Source organism: Manduca sexta, chromosome 23 (genome assembly GCF_014839805.1).
Source record: "Manduca sexta isolate Smith_Timp_Sample1 chromosome 23, JHU_Msex_v1.0, whole genome shotgun sequence".
NCBI lineage: Eukaryota > Metazoa > Arthropoda > Insecta > Lepidoptera > Sphingidae > Manduca > Manduca sexta.
In genome coordinates, this window is record NC_051137.1 from 6,935,105 (window position 1) to 6,962,432 (window position 27,328).

General features: G+C 34.7%; 1 protein-coding gene across 3 annotated transcripts in view; it reads right to left on the reverse strand.

Moving 5' to 3' along the window:
• Positions 1–27,328, reverse strand: part of LOC115449379 — a 33,043-nt gene that overhangs the window by 3,660 nt on the left and 2,055 nt on the right. The window contains exons 2-6 of one of the 3 annotated variants that reach the window (XM_037441927.1): positions 14,827–15,038; positions 11,075–11,352; positions 10,556–10,729; positions 5,259–5,593; positions 3,448–4,933 (exon numbers count right to left, since the gene is read on the reverse strand). In XM_037441927.1, the coding sequence (XP_037297824.1) occupies positions 3,448–4,933; positions 5,259–5,593; positions 10,556–10,729; positions 11,075–11,352; positions 14,827–15,038 (2,485 nt within the window). Of the gene's footprint in view, positions 1–490; positions 908–3,447; positions 4,934–5,258; positions 5,594–10,555; positions 10,730–11,074; positions 11,353–14,826; positions 15,039–27,328 lie in introns of those variants that run through there. The other 2 variants (XM_037441926.1, XM_030177183.2) reach the window with 2 other exon arrangements.

Genomic DNA, 27,328 nt, shown 5'->3' on the forward strand with positions numbered 1-27,328 from the left:
CGTTAATCTGAACCGGCAATATTTAAAAGCTCGATCGAAAATAGAATCGGACATTTCAGCAAAAATAAAAATTCGAAGTACTCTCATTTACAAAGAAACATTTATCACTCGAATGCAAGGTAAGTGTGAACGATAGATTCATTTTATTTACAGTTGTCAGTGAAAAGTAACATCGGGTGGCCAATATACAAATTCAAATATCTCTTATATTAATTGATAATATGTGTTTTATTGTTATGGTGATAATATGATAAATAAAACCTGCCTACGTTTAAATTAATGTTTTGAATGTCAACTATCGTGTTTGTACTTTGGTCTCAGATACATATCTAGGCTCTATAAGTACTCGTACATATATGAGCATAAAATTAAGAATCTTTAACAAGCTTTGTGATTACCGAATAACTAGAAATAGACACGCTCAAATTATGTTTTAAAAGAATTATTTAGCAGCGGTCACATTGATGCCGATTATTAGCGTCCGTGTTACCTCAACAGGAGGAACATTTATCCAGCTCTCGGAGGCTCTGCGAGCTAGAATAGCAGGAGAACACATAAGATCTTCATCTTCGTCCAATTCCTCTTGGTACCACATCGTAACTTATTGTATATTACTCACTGACTATTATTTAATAATTAACGTTCAAAATTTAAAGCACACGGTCAAACTCCATATTTGATGTGAATTAGTGCAATGCATAGATTTTCGATGGTTCACAAATAAACCGAAATTCAATGTCACGTCGATGATTTGTAAATTTCCGACGGATAGTTTAAAATATTAGTAAACTCTTTTCAGATAAATATAGCGAAGAGATGATACGCGGAAAGCGGCAGCGAGAGACTGTCTCAATTTAGAAATAGAACGGGCTGAGCGCCGGTCGGCCGCGGCCGTATCGCCCGCCCTTGCCGCTCAGTACGCGAGCCACCGCCTACAAATCTGCCATTACGTTCATCAAGGCGGGAATAGACGAATCACTTTTCGTTTACTTTATGCAACAAAGCATGTACACTTTTACCCTTTTATCGACCTATGAGTTCATTTTAAAAAATGTTATAGTTTTTTTTATTTATCAGTTTCGTCTAAAAAATGATCTATAACCTATGTATAATATGTATGATGTACGTAATAGGTAGGTACGTATCTTTTATGACCGCATATGGTAGTAGGGAGCTATGTAAAAATATATTATTCATCATTATAGCGTATTGGATAAGTTTATGAATATTTATAAGCCTTATGTCCAGTACATTTGAGATAAAAAAAAATACCTACTATTAAGTTTCTTTGCAGAGTAATTTTCGAAACAAAAGAGCATCACGCGAAATCAATTCATTTCCAAATTAAACAAATAATAGATTTTTGTTGGTATGCGCATTTCTTGAGAACTGTTAGATTAATTTGCTTTATCTAAGTAACTAAACTGTTTAATGTCTTTGGCTTTATCATTTTTTCAGTATTCGTGATATTCGTAATCTTTTTTATTGGAGCGGAATAAATGGAAAAAATATGTGGTATGTAAATTATATTGTACACTAAAACTTAAAATAATTTAAATGCATTTGTGAAGGGGAAGAATAATATGATTATTGTCATTGGCGCGTTTCGTTATTGCCAAAGATGAACTAAAGCTATTTAATAATCTATGCAGTAGATATGTAATTTAAATTGCTTTATGTAAAATTGAGGGTATAAATATTGAGATCATAAAAGCACCTACACATTTAAACAACATTATTAGTATGTACTTACTGCACAAATAAACCGCTTCAGCGTATTCAATGTTTGATATTGAAATAGTAGTAATAGTTAAAATAACTTCTACTGCCTAGTGAGATTGCAAACTCAAGTCAAATGTTAGTAAATTATTGCGACCGGCCGTTAAAACCTTAGTCCCTTTTAAGCCCCGAGTCTTGATGCAAAATGAGGAAGTTTATGATGTGTATATATGTAACTGTCTGTGGCGTCTTAGCTAAACGAATGGTTCGATTTTGATGCGGTTCTTTTTAGTTTGAAATCCAACGTGTCAAGATGGTTCTTTACTAAAATTTTTGAGGATCTAAACAGGCGTATGAGGTTAATAGCTCATTCCTTACCTGCACAGGTTCGATTGCTTTAAAATTTGATATACCTACAGTTACTTCGGTGGCATTTCCAAGACATGCTAGCCTTGATTCTTTAGTACAAAGTGGTCTATAGGAGACCCAACCTCTCAGCAATTTACAGCAGCTATATTTTATTATAAATACTTATCTATTTAGTAATATTTTGATACTAGATAATTATTTATTAAGTTAAGGGCAAACAAACACATTTGTTATTTTAATTTTTACTGGTGGTAGGTGTCTCATATGTAAGAGTCCATCTGGGTTGGTATCACCGCAATGTTTATTTCTGCAGCAGTGTGTATAGCATCACTGTTGTGTTCCGGTTTGAAGAACAGTGTAGCCAGTGTAGCTACTGGTCATAATAAGATTTAACATCTCATGTCTCAGGGTGGCGAGCACAGTGGAATACCAAACAATACTTTGTAATTCATGGTGTTGGATGGTGTTTCTACTGTTTATGGGCGGTCGTACCTCTTACTATCAGTTGAAAGGCAAGCTCGTATCGTTTAAGGACGTTTTAAAAATTTAAGGACTTTATGCTTAGAATATAATAAAATTGGTTATTTTAAATACCTCTAAACTACTCTCAATGAGATAAATATGGTTATGGAATGGTTTAAATATCATATAAATCCAATTTCCATGTAGGTTATGTTTGTTCTCTATCATTGTTATCTCAATTACTTTAATCAACATGAGCTTAATACTAAATAAATTGATAGAATATTACTTTAAATGTTATTACGAGGGCTCATTTCGTATGGGAATTTTGACAAAATATTTTAGTACTTTAAATGCGTACATTATCTGTTATGGTCGAAAAGGGCAAGTCTCTCTAGCATTAATACTTTCAGTTATGTACTGTGTCTCCCAACAACAATAACAAAAGATTATTTTTTTGAACACGTAAAATTTTCAGAAATGTGTCTTTTCAAATTATGATTTTACTTTTTTTATAAAGTATTGACGTGTTTCCCCTTCTAAAATTAAATTTTGAAATCTTTAAAATCATTAAATATTTTAAATTACTTATAACCTTTTGCTTGCGGCTTTGCCCGCGTGCAGGAGTTTTCCGGGATAAAATTCCGGCTATATATTTTCCCGAGATAGCAAGTAGCCTATAACCTTCCCAGGGTCTTAAACTATCTCCATATCAAATTTCATAAAAATCTGTAGAGTAGATTTTGAGAAAATCGATAATATACAGACAGAAAAGGGGACTTTGTTTTATAATATGTATAGATTGAGTAATAATTGGCAGCTGCCGAGTGCCAGTGAAAAGGTATATTTAGTTAAACGTAAACAGTAACTGATGAATTTAACAACTTAAAAACTCACCTTTCTAGCACCTCCTCCCCCACCCCGCGGCGCAGGAGGTGGCGGAGCCGGAGCTGGTGCCACGTACAAACTCTCTGTCCGTTTCGGTTGGTATGGTGACGGCGTTATTTCCTGACCGAGTGTTCGCTTACGTAATAGTGAGTCTTCGAAAGGCAGATCCCGGGAATTTGCACGCGATATAGAACCGCGAGCCGAGGCCACATGTCCATTTCCGGCAGGAGTGGCAGCACGTGACGGTGGCCGCGATGGCACCGTTTGTGGAGCCACAGACCCGCTTCGAGACCCACTATTTGGCAATGCGCCCTCGACTGAAGGTTGGCGTGAGCGTCGGCCGTATCTGTCGACGCTTGAGTCTCTACTGGGAGGTCTTTTATAATGGTCAAAATAGTCAATAGAAGGCCGTGATCCAGGTGCTCTCGCATCACGAGCCCCGTTAAGGATATCTTGTTCGGTGGGAGCTGTTGGTTGCCTGTACCCCTGAGAGTCGGCGGGAGGGTAACCATATGCTTGATTCAGCCTTTGATTGTCTTGTTCCGATTGTCGATAACCTTGAGGATCCGTTGGATGTCGATAAGCTTGGTCGGTAGATGCCTGTTGCCTGTTATCCAGTGGACCTTCTGAATATACAGACCCAGTGCGCAGTTCGTTGCGACCGTACGCAGCTGTGCCACCGTCGACATAAGGAACACCTTGGGCATCATGTGTAGGTTGGGCCAGGATACTTTGTCGTCTGGCTGGTGGTTGTGGTTGAGCTGGTACATTCCAGTCTTGTGCTGGTGGCCTTTGATTGACTGTTGGTCGCATTGCTGCCGACTGTCTTCGTGTCTGATTTGAGAACTGTTGACCCCCTTGGTCCATGCTCTGTTGCTGTTGTTGCTGCTGCTGTTGTTGTTGTATTGAATCTTGTCTACCGTACCTGTACGTGGCTGGCGGGGGTTGAGTGTTGCTCGGGGCTGTTGGCCCATACATATTAGGCATATTAGATTGTTGTTGATCGTTAGGATAATATTGTTTTCTGTTGTCGGGAATGGAAGACTGCATGTTGGTCGTTATCCAAGAGTCTTGATTATGCGTGTAGTATGGATCCTGCGGTGGACCAAGCGCTCTATTATCTGGATTGTAATTTGTATTGTTAGTGAACCTAGAATCCATGGGCTGAGCAGGTTTCGGGTATTGTGCGGAAGGTCTCCTAGGCATAGGATAGGGGGTTGCGTTAGTTTGTGGTATTTGTGTATGCATCGGAGGGATATGATTTGGAATGCTCTTTCCATCCAAGACCTTTTCAGATTCTTGTGGTACAGGTGGTGCGGGTTGTGTATCGTAATTCCTTTGTCTATATTTTTCTCTTAATCCTATTCTTTCAAAACCAGGATGTTTAAAATCTGGAGCGAACTGTTTAGCAGTCATTTGCGCAACATCACAGTCTTCTTTGGCCTGATCTCCCGCTTCATCAGCCTGTTCGGCTTTCCCTCGAGCTGTGACAGTTCTGCAAAAAGTAATGAAAATGTTCATAATAAATATAAAATATTAAATTATACATGATTTAGCCGCTTTTAAATGTTTTGCTTAGTTTTTGAAATATTCAACGCTAAAATGATATTTATGTCGGCAAAAATAACATTCCAAAATTAACTCCCAAATATATCTTGAATATTTATAGATAGGTCCCTATTCTACAAAATTCTTCATAATGTACTATCTCTGAAAATACACTAAGCATGATTAGACGTGTTTACTAATTACTTACACAATTCTATAAGTGAATTTATAATATTAAATTTCAAGTTGAAATAGTGAATGCAACAGTTTACCTGGTGATAGCAATGTCGGCTTTCTGGACAGCTATTTTGGATGCACGCTGTGCGGCGTTCACAGCCGAGTCAACGCGTTCCCGAAACTTCGCTGATCGCATGAGGAACATGTGTTTCCTCTTCTGACTGGTGATAAGCACGTTGTATTTGTATTTGCCTTCTTCCCTGGTGCCGTCGCGGAAAGTGGTAACTCCGTAGCCGTGCTTCCTGTTTGCACTCCACTCGCCCTCGTATCGCAGTCCGTCGCTGCGTTCACTGATCCCAAAACCCGTGCGCTTATCATTCTTCCATTCACCCATATATGTCTCTGTAACACTTGCGTCCAAATGTTCATCCTGAAAATAGACGTATTTGTTAACAACTTAGGTATATTAATATTTGTATAACGAGCATGCAATAAAAACCAAAACGTACAAATTACATAATTTAATATGCTGTGTCCTACCTTGATGATAAAAGAATATTATATTAATTATTGCCAAGGTAAGCAAAAATATAATTATGTATCTAGGAGCTTTTGATGTTTGTATCAATCAACATCTTTGAGATTTGTATTAATTATAATTATTGCAGCGTATTTTGAAAGACATTTTATATCAACTAATGATAATTAAAGAGAGATTGCCAAAATGGTATGCCGAGCGCGGTACAGCTATTCTTCTGAGTTCACGAGTTCGAACGAGGATCAGGCAAAGTGATATTAAGTATTTTGGCTCAATATTTACTCAGTCTCAAATTTGTGCCGATACGGCCATAGGCTCGCTCCCATCACATAGCGAAAAGTGAGTGCAGCAGGTGTGTAGTTGCCTGTCTGCCTAGCCCATTGCGATAAAATGTGTGAGTATGTGTAATAGTCAATATTTACCGAGTGTTTTTAAATTCCCTTTTCAACAATTGGTTAATAATTCGTTTTATCGTCCATAAAATATGTTCTTGTAATGTATAATAATGATACCTATGTACATTAGCGGTTGCGGACAATGTCAGCAAGTATATTTTGCATGTTAATATTTATTTCTATTTGCGGTTGATAGATACGAGTATAATCTAAGCTATAGGCGTATAGTACCTACATTGGATAAGGTGAGAATGGTTAATTTACCGTTTGTCGCTTCTTTATGCCAGTTGTGTATGTAGATTATCAAACCGTATAAAATTCAATTATTTTTGGCAATCTAAAGAAAAATTACTACAATTACACAGAGGGAATCATCCTTTATATATATATATATATATTAAAGAGTTCCTTGCTGCATCTTATATGTTCAAAGGAAAACAATAATGTGATAGTATGTTGTAGCTATACTGAAACCAACACAAAAAGAATCATCGAAATTCTATTTGATTTTAAAGAGTTCCTCGATGCATCTTCGAAGTCCAAGGTTCCATGGCAATATAAATAAAATAGGACCATTCCAATGTTATATTAAATCCAATGCAAAATAGATGATTAAAAATGAACACCGGAGTAAAAAACTAAAAAACACTGGACACGACAATGCTCCTACGCAGCTACGGACTTGCCAGGTTTTTGGTAAGCTGTTTAAATTATTTATACGTAACTAAAGCCGACCAAAGTATCGAGTAGATAATACGTAAATTATTGGTGGATACTTTTAAACCTCACGAACCGTTAACGTTAACGTTACCTGCAATTTGCATATTAGCAGCAAAGGTGACCGTATCTAATTATCTATCCATACTTATTATAAAAAGCTGAAGAGTTTATTTGTTAGTTTATTTAAACCCGCTAATCTCAGGAACTACTCGTTTGAATTGAAAAAATATTTTTGTGTTGGATAGCCCATTTATCAAGGAAGGCTATAAGGCTAAAGAACATGCTATGACCGATACAGAGCGGATCATTAACGAAAAATGTTGCAAAAACGGGGAGAAATTATTCCTTTAGAAGGCTGCTGTTCCATGCACTGCGTAAACGCTTAAGATTGCGCTACAATTACATATGACAGAATTGTTATTCTTAAAAAGATCTAAAAATATATTTTAAAACCAAGGAACCCGCCGCATATCTCTGCTTGTCTGAACACGATATACTCAAAAACTACCCAAAGTATTGCTGTGAAATTTTATATGGAGATAATTTGAGACCCTGAGAAGGACATAGGCTACTTTCTATCTCGGATTTTTTTTTATTCTTGATAAGTTATGCCTATTACGGAATTTAAGGTAAATAAGAACATAGATATTTTTCAACGTTACATTCTGAAGAATATGATAAGGAAATTGCGCCTTTTTTAACCGACTTCAAAAAAAGGAGGAGGTTATCAATTCGACGTGAATTTTTTTTTTGTATGTTTGTTACATCAGAACTCGGTCATTTATGAACCGATTTGGAAAATTCTTTTTTTATTCGAAAGAATTTTTCTCCAGATTGGTCCCATAACTTTTTTTTCAAAATCGCTTCAGTAGTTTGATTTTAAAACTAAAAAAACTAGAATATTTAAGTCGTCCAAGACAACAAAATCGCGAATTTAGCTTTCCTGTGACGTTTTTAGTTATGTTGTGCATTAAGTTCGGTTGAGTGTACTTCTCACATACTTATACGTATAGCATAACACCTTTTCCCCGTGTCAGGGGTAGGCAGAGGCGTACATTTTCGCCGCAATAGTCGTATTGCGTGCGAAATACATTAGTTGCGTTTTGGCATTGGGTTATGGTTAAGTTTACTTCTTACATACTTAAAAACACAGCATAACACCTTTTTCCCTTTTTAGTGGTAGGCAGAGACGTAACATTTCGTCGCGATAGTCGTACTACGCGCAAAACACATTAATTGCGTTGGGTTTAGTTGACTCTTCTGCTTACATACACACACATACATATACATATATATAGCAGCACACCTTTTCCCCTTATCAGGGGTAGGCAGAGGTGTAACACCACAGCGCAATAGTCATACTGTGAGCGAAATACATATGTTGTATTTTTGCGTTTGGTTTGGTTGTATCTACTTCTTACGTACATTATATAGCATCAACCCTTTTTCCCTTTTCCGGGGTAAGCAGAGGTGTAACTCCTCAGCGAGACAGTCGTATTGTGAGCGAATCACAACTAAGCCATCGAGACAGTCTTTTTTTACTAACACAAAAAAGCAAAAAATAAAAATAATTTTAACAAAAAATTAAACCGCCTTCAAAATCCACTCAAAACCAAAAAATAATTTCACATAACAGGTATATACTGGATACCAATTTTGGAGTCGGTGCCTAATTAAAATTGCTAAATATACGAAAACAATATGCTGCCAGCGTACAAACTCCGCAAGTCAGATCGTCGCCGAAGATGAACACACTGTTGCAGCACAGCAAATGGAAGCTATTAGTAATATTTAAATTTGTGAACTGTCTACTACGCCAATGCTTCCCCTGTTGGATATAGCTGTTTAAATGTGGGTGTATTACACTCCCTGCCCGAAAAAGAGGAAAGAAAAAGGTGAAACACCATACATGTACTTGATAGTACACCTTTGACTGTGTATGTATGTTTGTTAGTAGTAGACGCATACCTACTGCTTTTAATTCATTTGAAAGAAATTTAGCTCATAGATGGAGATGGATGGATGCAATTAAAATCTAATTTAACTAGCAATTTTAATTAGGCACCGACTCCAAAATTGGTATCCAGTATATACCTGTTATGTGAAATTATTTTTTGGATTTGAGTGGATTTTGAAGGCGGTTTAATTTTTTGTTAAAATTATTTTTATTACTTTTTATTTACAGACTAAGTTCAATGAAAGAATTGTCACGTAACCTGTTTGTTACGTGCATGAGACAATAGAGATTACTGAAGCATGACGCATCAAGCGTAATTATTACCGCGAGATGATATTGTAATAGTTATTACTGATATTATGTTGAGGGAACAGGAACGGCGATAGCTAAAAGTCCTTTAAGTGTAAGTATGGCAAGCGGACAAGGGGAGTACCTATTCCTGTACAAATGAGTAACGTTATTAAAAATATTGCATTTGGACAAAATTCTTAGTAGTACTATTTTGTTTTAAAACACCAAATAATTTTTTTTGGGGTTTCAAACTTCTTCTTCTCTTCTTCTGTTTCAAACAGTGTTAAATCCTGTTAAAAGCAATAAATTTCTTTTTTGAAAATCTACTTTTCCTTATTTTGTAATGAACCTGCATTTATTTACAATTTAAAACTATAACTTAATACTATCTCTTCACAAAATACAATTTAGACATCGACGCTACAAGTTGGCGATATACTTATAACATCAAAATGTGAATATTTTGAATAAGTGTAAATTACTAAATATTACCGTAAAAAAAAATTACGTAAATTCTATTTATAAATTATAGAACATTTATTGTATTATCCCAAATAGCTACTGTTTAAATGTTAAATGTTTCTCGTTCAGTGGACCAAAAGTTTTTGACCGTAAACAAAATATTGCAGTTGAAGCAATTAACATATCATAATAATATATAAAATTTTACATAATAATCACTCGCATAAAATAAATAGATCTGGAGAAAAATAGTTAAACTAAAAGCAGATACGCAAATGTAAATCGGGGAAGATTGAAATATCGTTTTAATCGCTTTTTATTTAGCCAAGATATTAACACAAGTCCAAGAGTGGTAAAATCTATTAGTAATAATTTAGTATAAGTACTAGGCGTTGTGTATTGAGATAATATTTTTAGTAAGTGTTGGATGATTAGATAGATTTGTCATTTGATGTCTACGGGTATATTGACTATAAAGCATGAATATAATCACTTCCCTGATGTTCGGCAATAAGTTTGGCTTGTGTTAAACAAAACCAAAACACAAAACTAAGTTAGTGACCTCCCAAATTGAAGTATATTTATTGTATGTCATTTTTTGTCTGTACATTTGTCATATAATAGGATCAATGAATTGATAAGCTGTAGCAATATTAAAGGGTTATTTTTTTATTAATACAATAAACAAAATGTAGGACTTCAATAGTTTCCTTCATGGAACAGAAGTCCATAGCTGAATGTTGTAGTTTGTCGCGTGGTTAAGTTTGGGCACAAATGCAAACACGTAAGATTTATGTTATGATATTGGTACGACTAATGATAAACTTTATATTGTTCACATAAAAACATAATTTAATTCGGGACAATGTTTTTAAGTATAAAAATTTCTTAAAAGTTCTAAGGCCTGCAGTACTTTCGTGTACGTGTATTGTACTCGTATAGGACTAGTTACGAAGAAAGATTTATGAATCTATGTTTCAAGAACAAAAAACACAAATAAATTTGTTTTGGAATAAAACGGACTCCCACCTCTACTATGAAACTTGTGTTCGAGTTTGTATGCTGAGAGGCATGAGTCATGGCGGAGTGCGTGCTCTCGACCGAGGACACCCACGAGGAGGCCGAGCCCCCGGAGCCCCCCGAGCGGACCGAGCTACTGCCATGTTTTTCCAGGTCGCCGGCGCTACGCGGCTTGCCCAGCTTCTGAAATCACCACCAGCACCACTCACTGAATTTTCTTCATGTATTGGATCTGATTAGGTTTGGTTTTGTATTTTGGTTTTGTTTGGAAACAAGCAGTTCTTTCTGTTTTAAGAGTTAGGTATGTGTCTTGTTTAATAAGCGTCTGTTTCTATGCGCAGCTCTAGCCTCTACCGCTTATCTCTACTTTGACCTCGAAACTTACACAGATTTATTTAAAACATACTACTTATAGTACAAACTAGTGCCAATATGCTCTGCTCATTTTTAAGTAAGAAGGTTATGAAGTGTATACAGAAAGCTTAAAAATTAAATGGATTTGATAAACTAGGTACAATTAACACTCACAGGAAATAGTCTCTTTTTAGTATTTTCGAAGAGGGAACCCCGCCGGCCCGACGGCTCATCGGAGCTGACGGTGAGCACGAACCCGCCCCTGGCGTCGTCCATGCGCGTGGTCCGCCTCTCGGAGGGATCGGCAGCGCCTCCCGCCTCCGTGAGCGAGGACAGCGAGCCGCGGTGATGGCGCGCGCCCCCGCGGTAGTGAGACGCCAGCCCGAAGGGGGCTGAAGTCCGCACACCATACCCGTGTCGAAGCCCTCGCATCCATTGTCCTTGGTATGTTCCTGAAACAAGTAATGGAGCATAAAGTGTTATTTTTAAAAATAATCATCACATAGGGCCTGATTATCTTGTGATAAATACAAATTATCGAACAATGTACTGTGTCAGTATGATATAAGTTTTATGATCCTCTGTTTAAATAGGATTGTTTTTTATAGTTAACTAAAATACTAAGCACACAAGCTTCACTCAGGTATTGTAGAGCCATGCTTGTCAAGGTTTTTTATAACTACTACGGTAGGTATGTACATATAAGTCTATGTAGATTTTGTATGTTACAGCATGACGTCGCTAACTGTATAAGTTCATGAAAATTTAAGAATTAAATTTTTTATCTACATTCTCTGAGTGATGACACATATTTAAATATATATAAATTCAGTAAATGAAAAATTACCATATATATTTTCGTAATTTAGGTACAACAACCGTCTCACAATTTTATATCGTCTATAATGGTAAATAAAGAAGACATGTCAACAACCTACAATTAATTTAATGCATGTGGTGCCAGTTATTACAAGACTTAGCGCTTCACTAAACGAAATGTGATTCAGACCTATAATTTACTAGAATATATACATTCGTCATCTATGAGTCGTTGGCACACTATAGTTCCTAAAGAGAAATGTAGTTTTCTAGTATTTCTTAATACTTGCACAGCCAAGTGTACCCTACTAAACCTAATGGTAAGTAGAGTAGGGTTCCTATAGCGTGCCAGCGGACGAGAGATGGTTCTACATCGCCAGTCGACACTGTGGCGGCCTGTTTAAAGCCATGGATGCCTTTGACTGTCTGCAAAGTACAAATCATGGGCTCTACAATAGCAGAGTTTAGATTTATCACCAGGTTTTTACTGTATGCAATGAGAGATATTATGGTTATTGGTATTTCCATATTTTTGTCGTAATTGCTCAGTAAACGTGTCCTATCTACTTAATAATGGAAATGGCGCAAAATACATGTCAATTTAGCAATGTTTTAATATTTGTGTAACTATTAAAAAAAATGTAATGTATTATCAGGGTCATTGACTCTGCGGGTCAAGGCGTATGTATAGCAATTGGTAATTACTGTATTATTAATTGCAAAATGTACATTTGGAACGTGAGTTATGCGCTATTAAAAAGCACAATCATACCGAATGACATACATTTTTTGAACAGTATCTGGTATTAACAAGTGGTCGACATGATTGTGCGTCGGCAAGGCGGTATGGTACGGCAAGCGTGCCTGTGCTATATTTAACAGCGAGGGCCGCGCGGCGCGTCCACTGCGTAGCACACGCGCTTTGCAGGGCTATCTTACTCAGATCATTCACTTACTGAACCAATGGAAATTAGTCACTACACTCAATCGGCTTGGGTCATTACAAATCCGTATGATTTGTCACCTATTAAAAATAAAATTCCACGCTAAATTTCGCCATTCACAAAATCAAGAAAATGAGTCAAACATCTTCATTTGAAACTTAAGGGATCTACCGTTTTGCTTTAACTCTCAAGGTATAAGATAGTTTGTAAGTTTATTAAAATTTGCAAACTGTTTATAAGTAAAACAAAATAAATACTATATAAATATGCGGAATGCGGAAATACAATTTAAAAAATATTTAAAGGAAATAAAATCCTTTTTGCCGTGTATGTGTATGTGTGTACGTTAAAAACTGGTTAATATTATGGCCCTGACTTATGCATAAAAAATTCTCGTGGAGCTAAATGAGTGTCTAATATTATGCGGCTGAAAATTTCATCATATCAATATTATTAATTATATTACTTTAAATTACATATGTTTGTATATTGTTATTAATAATAAATTATTTTATGATTTGTTTACGTATATACATCTTTTGCAAATAACATATGTAGATTATAGCTGACCTACAAACTCACGAATTCATTGACCACAGGAATAAACGAATGTCTAATGAACTATATATGCATGCACGGCTTAGTGCACGAACATGTAATTATCTATTTACAGATTGAATGACCCAATCCACACAATAACGTCTTAAGCGTTACGAGTGCGAGTGTTCTCATGGCACGAGCCGAGATGCCGCGCGGACATTGGCTAATGAGCGAAAGTCGCATCATTACCGCCCAACGGAATCACTGTATCCGTGGCATTGCTGAACACATTTTCCTGTGAACATTGAATTCCTGATTGTAATTTTATGAATGACTAATATTGAGGTTATGACTCAACGTATTTGTGTCGAATACGTAACGTTGCCTTACGTTGCTACAGGGGCACCACTTTACAGACGCAGAACCAGAAGCAACTTTTATAGCCGCTATCGTGATTGGATAAATCTTATTGATTTAGATTGTCTTTTGGCACGATACGATAATGAATATAATGGAATCTTGGTATGCTATAATAAGCATCTATTTTTAAATCACAATAATAATTTAGATCTAAGAAACCCCAGAATATTCTTAAGAAAATGGCTTCTAATTAATGAATTATATTTAACTCAAATATTATTACTAACATTTCTCGGTGTGTTTTAACAAAAATATATGCTTTCAGGCCCTCGATATATATATGTACTGCGTACAGTGCGTATTAGGTTCAGGCACAATTTGTTGACAGATACCGAGCTTTTGCTGACAGATGAGCTCGCGTAAACAGCAGTTTCCGAAAAAAAATCCTCGGTGCCATACATTTAAAAAATCAGACTATTTCCCATGGGTGAAAATTATCGGGACAAAAAATTGCCTATGTGTTAATCCTTGTGCCAAATTTCATCCAAATTCTTTAGCTACTTCTGTGCTTATTTCTAACCAATATCCAAACATATAAACTTCGAAACATTTTCATACACTTTCGGATTTATAATATTAGTAAGATATGGTTTATCTGTATGCCAAATTTCATAAAAATCGATTCAGAATTCCGTTTTTACTTCTAAGAAACATACAAACATCTTCATAAATTGATATAAAATATATTATTAATATGTTGATCAAACACAGACCAATTAATTGTTGCTTTCCTCATCTCTAACGTCGTTTCTACGATCAAATTATTTTATTTCGATTTTCCAGCCATTTCACTGTGTGTACTAAACGTAAATTTATAAAACTCGTTGTGGCGTGGGTCTATGAAATTAATATTATTTACTTTTATTGCATTTATTATAAAATGGGTTTACATGGTAAAGAAGCACGTACTATTTAAATCTTGGTCCATTTACAAATCAGTATTTGTAACAACCATTAACATAACAACATTATTGTTACCAGTACTAACGCCGTAAATTCAATTGTTTCCATTATTTTTTAAAAAATTGTAGTAGATAAAATTAAAATTCTTTTGATACGATAAACATATATTATTAGTTTGTAATCTTCAATTGTGAATAGAAGTGTAGATATACCGGATAAGAATGCCATGGCCACATAAACGTAAGTATTTTCGTCTGAATCCAGATAGTTTGGCAATGAAAGAAATAAGATTATACTAACCGCCATCGGCGTATGTTTCCGATCCGTATCCATCTTGGAGTCCGTTGGCCCACGTGCCTTCGTACTTCGCGTTGCTAATAGTGCTCTGCCGTACGCCGTATCTACCCTTGTAGCCTTGTGTCCACTCGCCGCGGTATATCCACCGGTCCCGGTTCTCCACACCCAGCCCGTGCCTTTTCCCATTCTGCCACTGGCCCTCGTACGTGCTGCCACTGTAACGTAAAATTAAACATTAAGGCGATACCTCAAGGTCCATTTTCATACATTTTGTTTCGGCTTTAATCTGGGTAACTAAACAAGTATTGGCAAGTAAAGAATTTAAATTCACGTCTAGTTAGTGATTAGTTCTCGCAAATGAAAGAAAAATGTAAAAATAATTAATAATCATGGATATTTCTGCCTTTAAAATTTCGTCATATTAAATTTTAAAGGCCGAAATATCCATGATTATTAATTATTTTTACGTTTTTCTTTCAACTGCGAGAACTAATCACTAACTAGACGTGAATTTAAATTCTTTACTTGCCAATACTTGTTTAGTTACCCAGATTAAAGCCGAAACAAAATGTATGAAAATGGACCTTGAGGTATCGCCTTAAGATAACTTAATAAAGGCAAATTAAATTTCATTACATGGTAATAATAAATGCACATTGACTATTAATGTGCTGTTCCTTAATAAATTGTAATGAAATGATGCGTTACATTTTAATTTGGAGGTATTTTATTTATTATGGTAACTTTTGAATAGAATATTTTTAATATTTATAATCATTGTTCGTTCCAGGCTGGAATTCAAAATTGTGCCGAAATGGGATTGATGTAGAAGGATTTTTTGTTAAATAAGTATTTCTTATAATATGTTAGTAATGTCCTTAATTTGTTCGAAACATGTTTGATTTAATTGGCTTATCCTATTACGCGTATGGACATGCTAAGCGGTTGATCTGTAAGACTTTGTTTTTATAATATAGAAAAGGTAATCGGATTATTTGTCTGTTTTCTTTTGTAATAACATTACATACAAACGCTGTTTATATCTGTCATTGTTGTTCAATATTTTGTTTCACTTCTCCGACGGAAAATGTCATTCAGCATAGCTAGACAAAACACTGAAAAACTATTATAGAAGTATATTGCATTTATTGATTTTTAAGTGTTTATACTTATCATATTATGGTCCGGGAAGGAGTAGTTTTTAGCACTCAGGCATAAATAGCTTATTTTCAGTTAAATTATTTTCAGAATCGGTTTAATAGTCTTAGAATTTATAGCGATAAAACAACATTCTTTTGGGTGCGAGTCAAAGGTGGCAACATTTAACTTCTTTTACATGATTTACCCAGGATTAGATCTCGCAATAAGAGTTGACGCTAGGCGGTCAATCATAAAAACTAAGTCCTTTTTGTAACAGTTTCGAAACTATATTGCGCTGATCGATGTCACATTGGGATGCAATAACGATGATCAAATAAGAGTGTGATTTTAATAGGATTGAGCGTTGAATAAAGAGGAATTATTGTCTCCATGTAGTATTTCAAACGTATTAAAATTTAAAACAATGCATTTGTACTTGGTATCAAATATCGCAACTTTTTCTTTTCAGTATGAACCAGAAGCGTTATGACGCTATATACGTAATGTTATATTGTTATTTATTGACCACAATTACGAAGACTGGAATATATATTGGTTGGTACTAAACAAAAAAAGCACATGCTCTTTACACACCCAGCTCGAGGATCAAAGATCTAATCATTTGCTTGACATTAACCTCTCAGGGAAATTCATCTTGGCAGAAAAGTTATTATATACCTACCTAAAGAACTACTTGACCAATGATTCGAACTAGGGTAAAATGGCTCATAGTTCATACTGTACGTGTACGTTGTATTTTAAGACGTCATACTAATGTTCTAAAAATAACTTACTTTTTGTAAAATGTATTTTTTTTATTTATATTACCTACTAGCTTTTGCTCGCGGCTTCGCCCGCGTGAAGGTGTTTTCCAGGATAAAATTCCACTGTTTGATAAAAGTCTTGCTACATATTTTCCCGGTACTTATAGGTTCAAACTAATTTTATCCCCAATCTATAATTTCAGTTCAATCAGTCGAAAATCTAAGAACATTTATACAAACTTTCATCCCCTATTTTATTCCCTTAAGGGTAGAATTTATCAAAATCCTTTCTTAGGGGATGCCTACGTCATAGTAGCTTTATGCATGTAAAGTCTTAGCCCGATCCGTCCAATGGTTTGGGCTGTTCCTTGATATATCACTGTCAGTCACCTTTGAGTTATATATTATATTAACAACTGAAGTTAGCTAAAATTGAGTTTCTCGAAGCCGACCACTATTTATGTACTATGTATTTTGAGACTATGCAATTTTGTCGCGTTCGCGATTCACTTTCACTTTTGTTGAGTTTCAGAACGCGATATTAGATCCTCCAACGCGCACGCGAATTTGAACTTTATGCAGCGGTAATAAATTACAAATTGACTCTCCATTTTATTTAGAAAACGTTTGTATGGGAAATAGAAAAATGCTGTTTTGAAGATTTTCCCGGCAATTATTCGAATTTTTCTCAACTTTTAAATCTTCCCTAGACCTCCACGAATAATTCAAGACCAAGATAAGATAAATCCGTTCAGCCGTTCTCGAGTTTTAGCGAGACTAACGAACAGCAATTCATTTTTATATATATAGATTAGGCTGAAAGTTTCAAATATACATAATAGATATTTTATGATATTATAATCATAAAGTGTAGATGAGAAAAATGACTACCCAGGGTTAGAGAAAGGTACAATGAAAGTTCGAATGCGACTTACACTTTTTCCAAATATAAAAGTAATCTTCATAATGATTTCTTATGTTTACATTAAAATTAAACTATTTTTCGAGTCCCCCCGTGACCACGAAGGCTGCAAAGTCTTCGAAACGTCGTGGAAAAATCAAATATAGAAAACCGCGATAAAATCAGAAAAATAATAAAATTTTAATGATCTACATGATTTTAAAATTTCATTCTTAAAAATTTTGCATTACGATATTTTTTTTTGCGTAAACTGGCGAACAAGCAGGTTAATTATTTAAACTTAAGTGTTTTTTATCGTCCATAAAGATAAACACTCACAAATCCGAAAGAAACATAAATGTTTTGTTAGGTTTTGGGGCTTAGAGAACATCTCTCTTATCTGAGATGCTTTTGCGTTACTGTTGCAAGTACTTTATGTAATTTTATATTGGTTTTCTGTGATACACTGGTACTATACCATTTGGTCAGGTCCATTTAAGCTGTAGACTAATATTATGTCTAGAGCGTGACTCTATCACTTAAACTAGGCAAATAAAATTCTTATATTTTTCTGGGAATATGTGATTCGAAAAACAGGGTAAACATCACAGTCCAGATACAGTCTTCGTTTTAATGGGTTACGCATTTTTGCATGGCTCATGAAACCGTGCGTCAACCGTCGGCCAGAAGCGGCCAGCTAGTTTACGGATACTGTATAGTGCTGACTTAATACTTATTTTCTGTCATTCTTAGTGATTTATAGTGGGCAGATATACCAAAACCACAAAAGACCTAGAAATTTGCCCCAAGTCTAATATTAGGTATGTCCCGAAATTACCGGATAGGTATGTTTCACAAAATTATATATTACCATCGTTTTGGAATTCTCATTTTTAAGTTTTAATAAGGTGGTGGTGGATAATCTCATTTTAGTAAAAAATAAACGCAACAAGCACTGAATGAATTTGGATGAATATGTATAAATGGCGTATCGATAGATTATGACTCGAATATAGGCTCATTTTAATCCAATGTGACTTGTATCCCCGAAAAAGATTCTCATGCAAGTAAAACTGCGAGTAGCACCGCAAAAGTATTAAATAATATGTTCTACTCAACACGTATACATAAAACCAGTGTGCATGGTATCTGTATCCGAACACGCTATATGAACACATTATTTATTGCAGTGTAATTCACAAAATATGGGATTATTTCCGCGTTTCATATTAAAAAGTAGTAGGGCTCCGCTATAGATATAATATTGCTTTACAGTACGCGAGGGCAGGATCGACAATGGTTTTATTATTTTACAGCAAACCGTGATAAAGTAATTGTTGACCGTATCCCAAGTTGAAGGAGAATACCGGCCTTCAAATTATAGTACTCTTCCATTCTCTATCTCTATTCGTGTCCCTAATGGTCGACAGCGTATTTGTGATTCTTCTGAATGTGTGGGTGTTGACGTTCGATAAGCACATTTAAGAGCAGTTGTGACTCATTGGGCAACCTATGATATAGAAAACCTTTGGCTTAATCTTTAAACGTTAAAAAGAGTCCCTTTGTTTATACCGACATATCTTTATGTCTATAACTTAAGTTTAGAAAATGCCGCAATGTTAAAACCCTCAAAACTTGTCGAGTTTAATATGCGCACAATATAATATTTGTCTTTTTATCTCAACATTGTTAACAACGCAAGCAACTTGGAAAAATTTCTACTGCAGTTACTTATTTTCTTTATATAAAAACGAAACACTCTTCGCCTGTAACCTAACGCTATATTATTTCTACCTAATTTTAAATACACTTGAGTTTTATTAAACAAGGCATAACAGTCGGAACTATGTAACGTTAAGCAAACAATGATTTTATTTATAGTTAGGTACTTATATTACTACATTTCCTTTTGTGTTGAATGTATGGTAAATTGAGAAACATACATAAACCAGAACGTTTGATACATTTCCAATAAACCGCAAAAATTAAACCGCCAGCAAATGTTATAATAGCTAATACACACGATTTTATTGTACTTGTTTTCATACATAAATGCATGAAAAGTATAATATAATTATGGGTGGTAACAAAAATAATTAGGCTTCAACCGATTTTTATGTTAATATTAGAAGAATGGTACTACCAAAGGGAGCTTTACGGATGGAATATCAAAAGAATTGTTTTATGGGTTTAAATAAAAAAGTGTAATAGTAATTTAAAAGCAACAAACGTGTCACTCTTCCATTCAGTTTTATTAGTTGCGGTAAGATAATGGCACACATGAGGACGGACGGAACAACTCGAGCCTAACTGCTATTTATAGCGCTCGCCACACGTACATTCTGCGATGGCGTAACTAAATATTACAAGTAAAACGAGTAAAACCAACAACCGACACTGTAAGGTTGTAAAGAGAAATGACCTTGAGCGTACAAGTAAGGGCGGGTCGCCATAGCACACACCTCAACGCCACTCCGCGGATTATATACATACCTACTGTCTGTGCAAAATTTGTTTATTCATACACGTAAACATGTGTGGAATATAAATCGATTCACCAAACCCACATAGGTATCTACAGAATATATGAATGACAAATACAACATGTAGAAACATCGTAGTGGCACTTTATAAATTGTCTGAGCTCTACTCTATAGCTCAGAGTTGTTACTGTATTCTGAGCTCTATAGTTTAATAGGCTGTAGCTACGAGCTTTGCTCAGACTTCTACTCAAGTTACCGGCGTATGTACATGTACTACTTCATACTCCTGTATAGTGATTCTATAGGAAGGTCTCTCTAGTCATCTAGATAGGTACCTCATAGATATAACAGATTATATCTATGAGGTACCTATCTAGATGTACAATAAGAATATTTACAATAGTTTTTAATGCAGGTTTTTATACATCGTTTCTGAACGAGCTGTTGCTGTCATAGGAGCCCAAAATTCGTTTAAAATTAATGTTCTCCAAAATATCTAATAAAATAATACTCCAAGAGTACATAAACTATATAAGTATATAACATTATGGCAGGAGGAATAGCAAACTAGAGCTTTCTCTAAGTAAATTTTAGTAAGTATTGTGCAAAATTTTCCAATAAAAATCGTTTCAGTTGGAATTGATACAGACTTAATATTTTTAAGTATCTAGATAATTATTCATATACATATAAATGAAAATACAATCATTGTGAAATTTTCAAAATCAAAGTATCTTTACTTATTTAGAGATTGATTTTCATATCAATATATCTCTGGTTATAATTGAGATACGCGATCCATTTTCGCCTACGAACAGTCACTGGAACAAACTGTTTCATTTGTGCTTTTGCTCACTTAAATTGGTTGAGTTGGAAAGAACCTATGTGAGAACATTCAACTGTTGAGGACCAGCATGGGTCCTCTAAAAGAACATGTCTCATTCCAGGGTCAACTGAATTATGACTCTGAAAATTCAAAAGCACCAAATTTATGTAATTGAAAAAAAAAATGCGTTTATGTGTAATACAAATAAATGATCTATTATCGCTCACCAGATTTGGTTACTGTGTACCCATACTTTTTAATATACATCAAACACGGTTTCGGAAGATAAGTAAGATTTTTTATAAAACCCTGGCCTTTTAACTTATGTTCTGTATTATTATTATCTACTTAGATTTAAGCATCATCAAAGCGAAGAGTGAAAGGGACTCCCTTTCCTCTCTAGAAGCCTCACAAATTGGATTTTTTTAAACTTTTTTATGTCATACATCCCTATCACTAACCAAAAATCTCATCGTTGATACCAGGACCCTGGTCAAATTAGTTAGCAAGGTACGCCGAGTTGATAAAAAGGACTACATTAGGCATGAAGTTTGTTTTAAACCGTGTTTTATGTGTACTTATGCCGACATAGCGACATGCTACGTAAATAAACAATAGAGCTTACTGTATCGCCTGACGTAAGCTGTAATATAATTCATGGTAGAATTGCTATCCAAATCTATTCAATACTTGTCAGAGCGCTGGCAACTGTGTTTGGCTATTCAAACTTTTTAACAATAACTCGTGGTTAGTCTCTTTAGTTGGGCCTAACCACCAATTTTAAACTGGGCTTGTCAGTGGGTACCTTTGGTTGTTACTTGCTTTTTATTATAACACTTTGGTTCGCAATTCTGCTCGCCTTAAATAATTTTTGCGGGATAAACTCTGCCGGAATAAAAGACCCGTTATATATTTTTCCGCAATAAAAAGTAATCTTTGCCATTCTTAGAGTTTTTAAACTATCTCCATACCAAATTTAGTCGAAATCCGTTGCATAGCTTTTGAGTTCATCGCGTTCAGGTAGGCAGCCCCATGCGGCGGGGAACTTTTTAAGAAGGACAATTCCGTCATATATGATTGTTGTATAATATTAACGGTTTATGCAGCGCACACACCAGGAGCTCTCAATAGGAATACATTTTGCGTGTTTTTACAATATTTTAGATTAATGTTCCGCTTCTATTGGTCGTAGCGTGATGTTATAAAGCATAGGCTAAGGCTATAGAGCCTTCCTCAGTATAGGGGCTATCTCAGACTTTTTCAAGTTCGAACCAGTAGTTCCTTAATTAGTGCGTTCAAACAAACTCTTCAGCTTTATATACTCGTACTAGTATAGAGGTATAGATTATTTGAGTTGTTTTTATTCCAAAGTAAAATACCAAGTAGTAAGACAATAAACTGTGTATTTTATATTTGTTATTTTTATTTTATAGGCGATTTATTTTCTTAATTTAACACCCCTATTTTCATTAGATTGTATAACCACAAAATATCTGATGTGTAATTAAACACAACAATTATTCATTTAATTATAGAGCTCCACTGTGAAGTGTATATTAAATCAAATACTAAAGAAAAACTATAACGTAATGTTACATTTCCGAATATAATTTCTGACAGTGTTTTGGCTCAGCCTCTTTGATTTCGTGTTACCAAGTTAAAATTCTAAGCGTTCTTGTTATTTTTTGGAACGGAATTAACAAAAAAAACTGGATATTAGTTGGTATACGGATTGCGGAACATCACTAGCCAAGTTCAAAAATGAACCACTAACATTATTGTTCAACAAAGTAGTTTAGATTGCTTTGTATTTTATGCACTCATTTATTGTTCACTGTAATTTATGTCTTAGCTCTACTCTTTTGTTCTTTGATTTTAGAATTCCGTGATTTTTTGGCAAATAAAATTAGCTCTGTAATACTTACTTAACGTACATTTACTAAGGTTTTTTTTAAATGATATCAAAATTGTTTTCCTTATTAGCAATATTTAGTTTTCAGTAACCTTATAAAATTGACTTTAACATCAATTCAATTCATTCATTTAAGTCTTAAGGCTATGGATGTGGCATGAATATGACTCAACGACTTGAAAGCGAAAATAGGACAATAGAATGTAAGGAATGTAGAAATATAATATGTAATGGAAAAAATATTATGGCTCTTCGTTGAAATCTTATAGGTATTAGAGTTATGGAAAAATTATAGTTGTGATCTATTTCGGCTATACTATGATAAGGTAGAAGTGAAGTGAAAAGCGTACGCGCGTGCGTGCATGCATTCCTGCGTCCAGATGTCTGTGTTAAATGGCGGCTCATGAAAACAAAACATGTTTTAATTAAATGAAAAATGAACGTTCTATCTCGACGTACACGTTTTCTGGAATAAAAACTGTAAAAGCTAAGACCTGAGGCCCTATAATGACACATGCGAATGAGAGAAAGATTTATTAGTGGGCCAATTACAGTATAACATACAATAAATAGGACAAAACAATATAACATTACTAAACCTATTGTGCCAACATAGGGAACCCTCATTCGGCTCCTTGCTACAGTACCAGCTTGACTGATACTGCAGTGCTGATTTTTAATGAGGGACCCAGGTGACCTATGGACCCTTAATTTAAATTTATACGTATCGACGTATATCATAGGGTGTGGCGATGGTGTGGTTGCATTACATGACGACTGCAGTGCTAAGGTCTCCGGTACTATCCCCGGGTCGGGCAAAGTGATATTGGGAGTTTCTACTTAGTATTAGCAGAGCATGGAATTTGTGCTCGATATGGCGATAGGCTCGCCCCCTATAACATCATGGAAAGGAATACGCATAGTGGAAAGAGGGTGCACCAGTTGCGCCCCTGCCTGTCCCTTCGAGGATTTAAGGCGTGAGTGTGTTTGTGTACGTATATCACATCGAAAATTATGTTGTTAGTGGACACCATTTGCCACGACATTTTCCTCGATGGTAAATGACCTGAGAATCCAGTTCCGCCGATATTTGCACTTTAATATTCATTATAAATATTGTGTAATCAGTTTAGTTATTTTTTGTTCTGGCATTCTTAATACAGCCGCGCATAAATAAATACCAAATTGAGTGTAAATGGTATGCTGTAGCGTGCAGTTTGTATGAACAAAATTTATATTTTAATAATATTTAGACATAGCGGTAAACCGCCCAGGAAATTTTCCGTAAGAATATAAAATCGAACAAAAAAATAAAAGCTCACTGCTGATTGAACGCTCTAACAGTTCAACTCAGTTAGAACTCTGATTGTTACTCATGATGACACTTAATGCATTATACTTTTTTCTTCTACCATGAAAGAAAAGGTTACAAAAGGTAATTATAGATATAGAAACAAAACATATTGTTAGGTAATTATTTCCATGTCACCTTATCTCGAATGTAGAGACGAAGATGAAGAGGATGATTTTCCAAATACCTATGATACATATAAATTTATAATAATATATAAGGCTGAAGAGTTTTTTTGTTTATTTGAACAAGCTATTGTCAGAAACTACTTGACAGTTTTTTGTTTTTTTTTACCAATAGGACATTACTTCTGAGTGCTAAAGGCTACTTTATATCCCGGAGGATATAAAGCGGGATTTTTATCCCGAAAATACTTTTTCACACGATCGGAGCCACGAGCAAAAGCTGTTTTATATAAATACATTAATTCCTTTTTCGAAGGTAGGGCAGAAATTACCTACTCACGTGACATACGTGTAATTAAAGTGATTAGTGTTGGACGTGGGTACCTTCGAATCAAATAACGAAATGACGAAGCTTCTTAGTCATTACATCATGGCTATGGTGCAGATACTATGAAGCTTATGGAATCGATAGCCTCAGACATGAATATGCCCGGAAGAACTCTATATGCATTCTTGGGCCCCTAGCAGTCTACTAGAAAAGCTGTCTATTGGATATGTGTAATATAGAAAAAGTAAACATAATATTTCTGCAATATGTTATCTATACTTGAGTTGTTTCAAATTTGTATAATGTGGATTTTGTCCCGTTATTTTCATGATAGAAGTGTGACTAAAATTGTTGATTTCTTGCATCTGCTCCGAAAGTATACGTCACTTGTAATTTGCAACCAATGCTACATAATTAGATAGACTACCTATTAAAGTACATTTAGGTAGTTAAAATTTTTCAAAATGACCTATAATTTTTTTAAGGCTAATATGGAACGAATTGGTCAATGCCATGACTCGGGGAGAACACTTCATTTTTTTAGTTGGTTTTATTCGTGATCAAATTATTTACAATTATTTGTGATTATTAAGGGTATGTTTTTAAGATCAAGTAAGTACTTCCCTGGCACTCAACTCGGTCAAGGGGATTCTATCTAAACTTCGTATTAGAAAAAGCAAATCAATATCTTGATCTATCACCTGCATTTTACATAACTATTATAAATCAAAGGTGTGATAATTTATTATCGCCGAATATATTTATATGTATAATAAAATAATTTTGTGATACAAATCGATATTTTTAGTCTACTCTACGCACATTTTGTCTTTGCAACAGGCATAAAGCAGCAAGGTCATTAGCCGGCAACTGTTAGTGCTATGTTGTATTAGTGCTCTGTTCGTCTGTCGGTGGGACTCAATCTAGCGTATTTAATAAGCAAACTTCTAGTTACAACAAAACGCGTGTTCATGTCGGCTTAGCGTGTTGCGGCGTTGTTAAAGCTACAAATGTGGCTATTTATTCATAGCGTAGTAACCAGTTGCTCAAGAAGATTAAACTGTTCATGAAAACGAAATGAAGATGTCGAAATTGAACTGTGTTATGATCTTTTACGTGTTATTATAGAATTGCTTTATTCGTCTTGGTAGGTAACTATATTATCAGTCAATGTGAAAAATGTTCTTACACGTATATAATTTATCTATTATTGCTAGTTAGATATCCATACCAATCTACTCGTCTTTAACTTTAAAATAGGTATACCAAAAAAACAATGAATGCTCTTGAACCAGTAGAATGATGTACATACGTAATTAAATAAATAGTTAATTATATACAAGATCTTAAAAATATATAATATATGATGCTGAGTGCAAAGATGGCCCAAATAGTGTGATAATTTTACAGAAATATGTGGTAGAGTTTAATCTCTAATTGCCTTATATATCCCCCTTTATGTTCCTTACACGTATTCCTCAAAGTGGTTACATAAAGACACTTTATATTTTGTTTCATCTCATAGAATCTAAAGTTCCAAAAATGATTTTTGTAGGTTTTATTATCATTAGGCGTCTTTCAAAGGCTGTCAATTTGTTGCCGAGAAACACTTCACTACACATTATTCCTAAACAAGATTCAGTTAGTAAAATTTCCTATAATTTTATATCATGTATGTATCCAGGGCAGTTGAAGCCAGCTATTTCATCCTGAGTGTTTAGTTTCCTCAGGTCTTTATATATCATCATATCGGCTTTTATAATTAATCAGTTTTCAGAGATATCAATCGTGCGTCCTAGACATTGTTCCAATAATGTATAGTGTAAAACGAGCTCTGTTAACACGATCGTATTATATTCTATAACACATCTGATCACAGAACGAAGGTAAAATAGCATGGTACGCGACTGTAAATGATTTAGTTTAGAATAATAAAACATTTGAAAACAAAGATAATGATATTATATTGTTGGCTTTATGAAAATGAGACATTAGGCAGATATATATGTGATCAGTTTTTTGTGAGTAAGTACTTACATAAAAAGAAGATCTACTTTCCATTTTCAATCGGTCAATTGAGTTGATAATTTTTGGTATCTATTATACTTATGTCTTCTGCTATCATTGTTAACATTATGAACACTGTAGTCTATCCGATATTATAAAAAAATAAAATAAGAAATTACATTTGATTGGAACATTCTTTACGATATTGTACAACCTACAGATGCCAATGTAGAGTTGGTAGGATAGTATTTTCTGGTAATATTATAAGTGTGAAAGTTTATAGTATCTCTGTGTTTGTTAGGAACAAACGCGGACATTGCTGAATGGACACAAACATGATGTGATGTTCTGAAAATATTAAATATTATTAAAGACTCTATTTCCGATAAGTAGACAGCAAGACATTTATTCTGCCGTGGTAATCGAGAGGTTAGTAGTCAAAGGCGGCAATTTTTTTTATTACTGATTTAGAATGTACATTCTACGTACGTTAAACGAAATTTCTTCCTATCTAGGTTTCATGCATCTACGTAAATTATAAATGCATTTTCTTATTTGATAAACAGTAGTAACAACGATAAGATACATAATTTAGCTAATCTTGTAATAGAGCAGAACCGCATTTTCTTACTGCCCTCTCGAATACTACGGCAGTATTATGGGTAGTC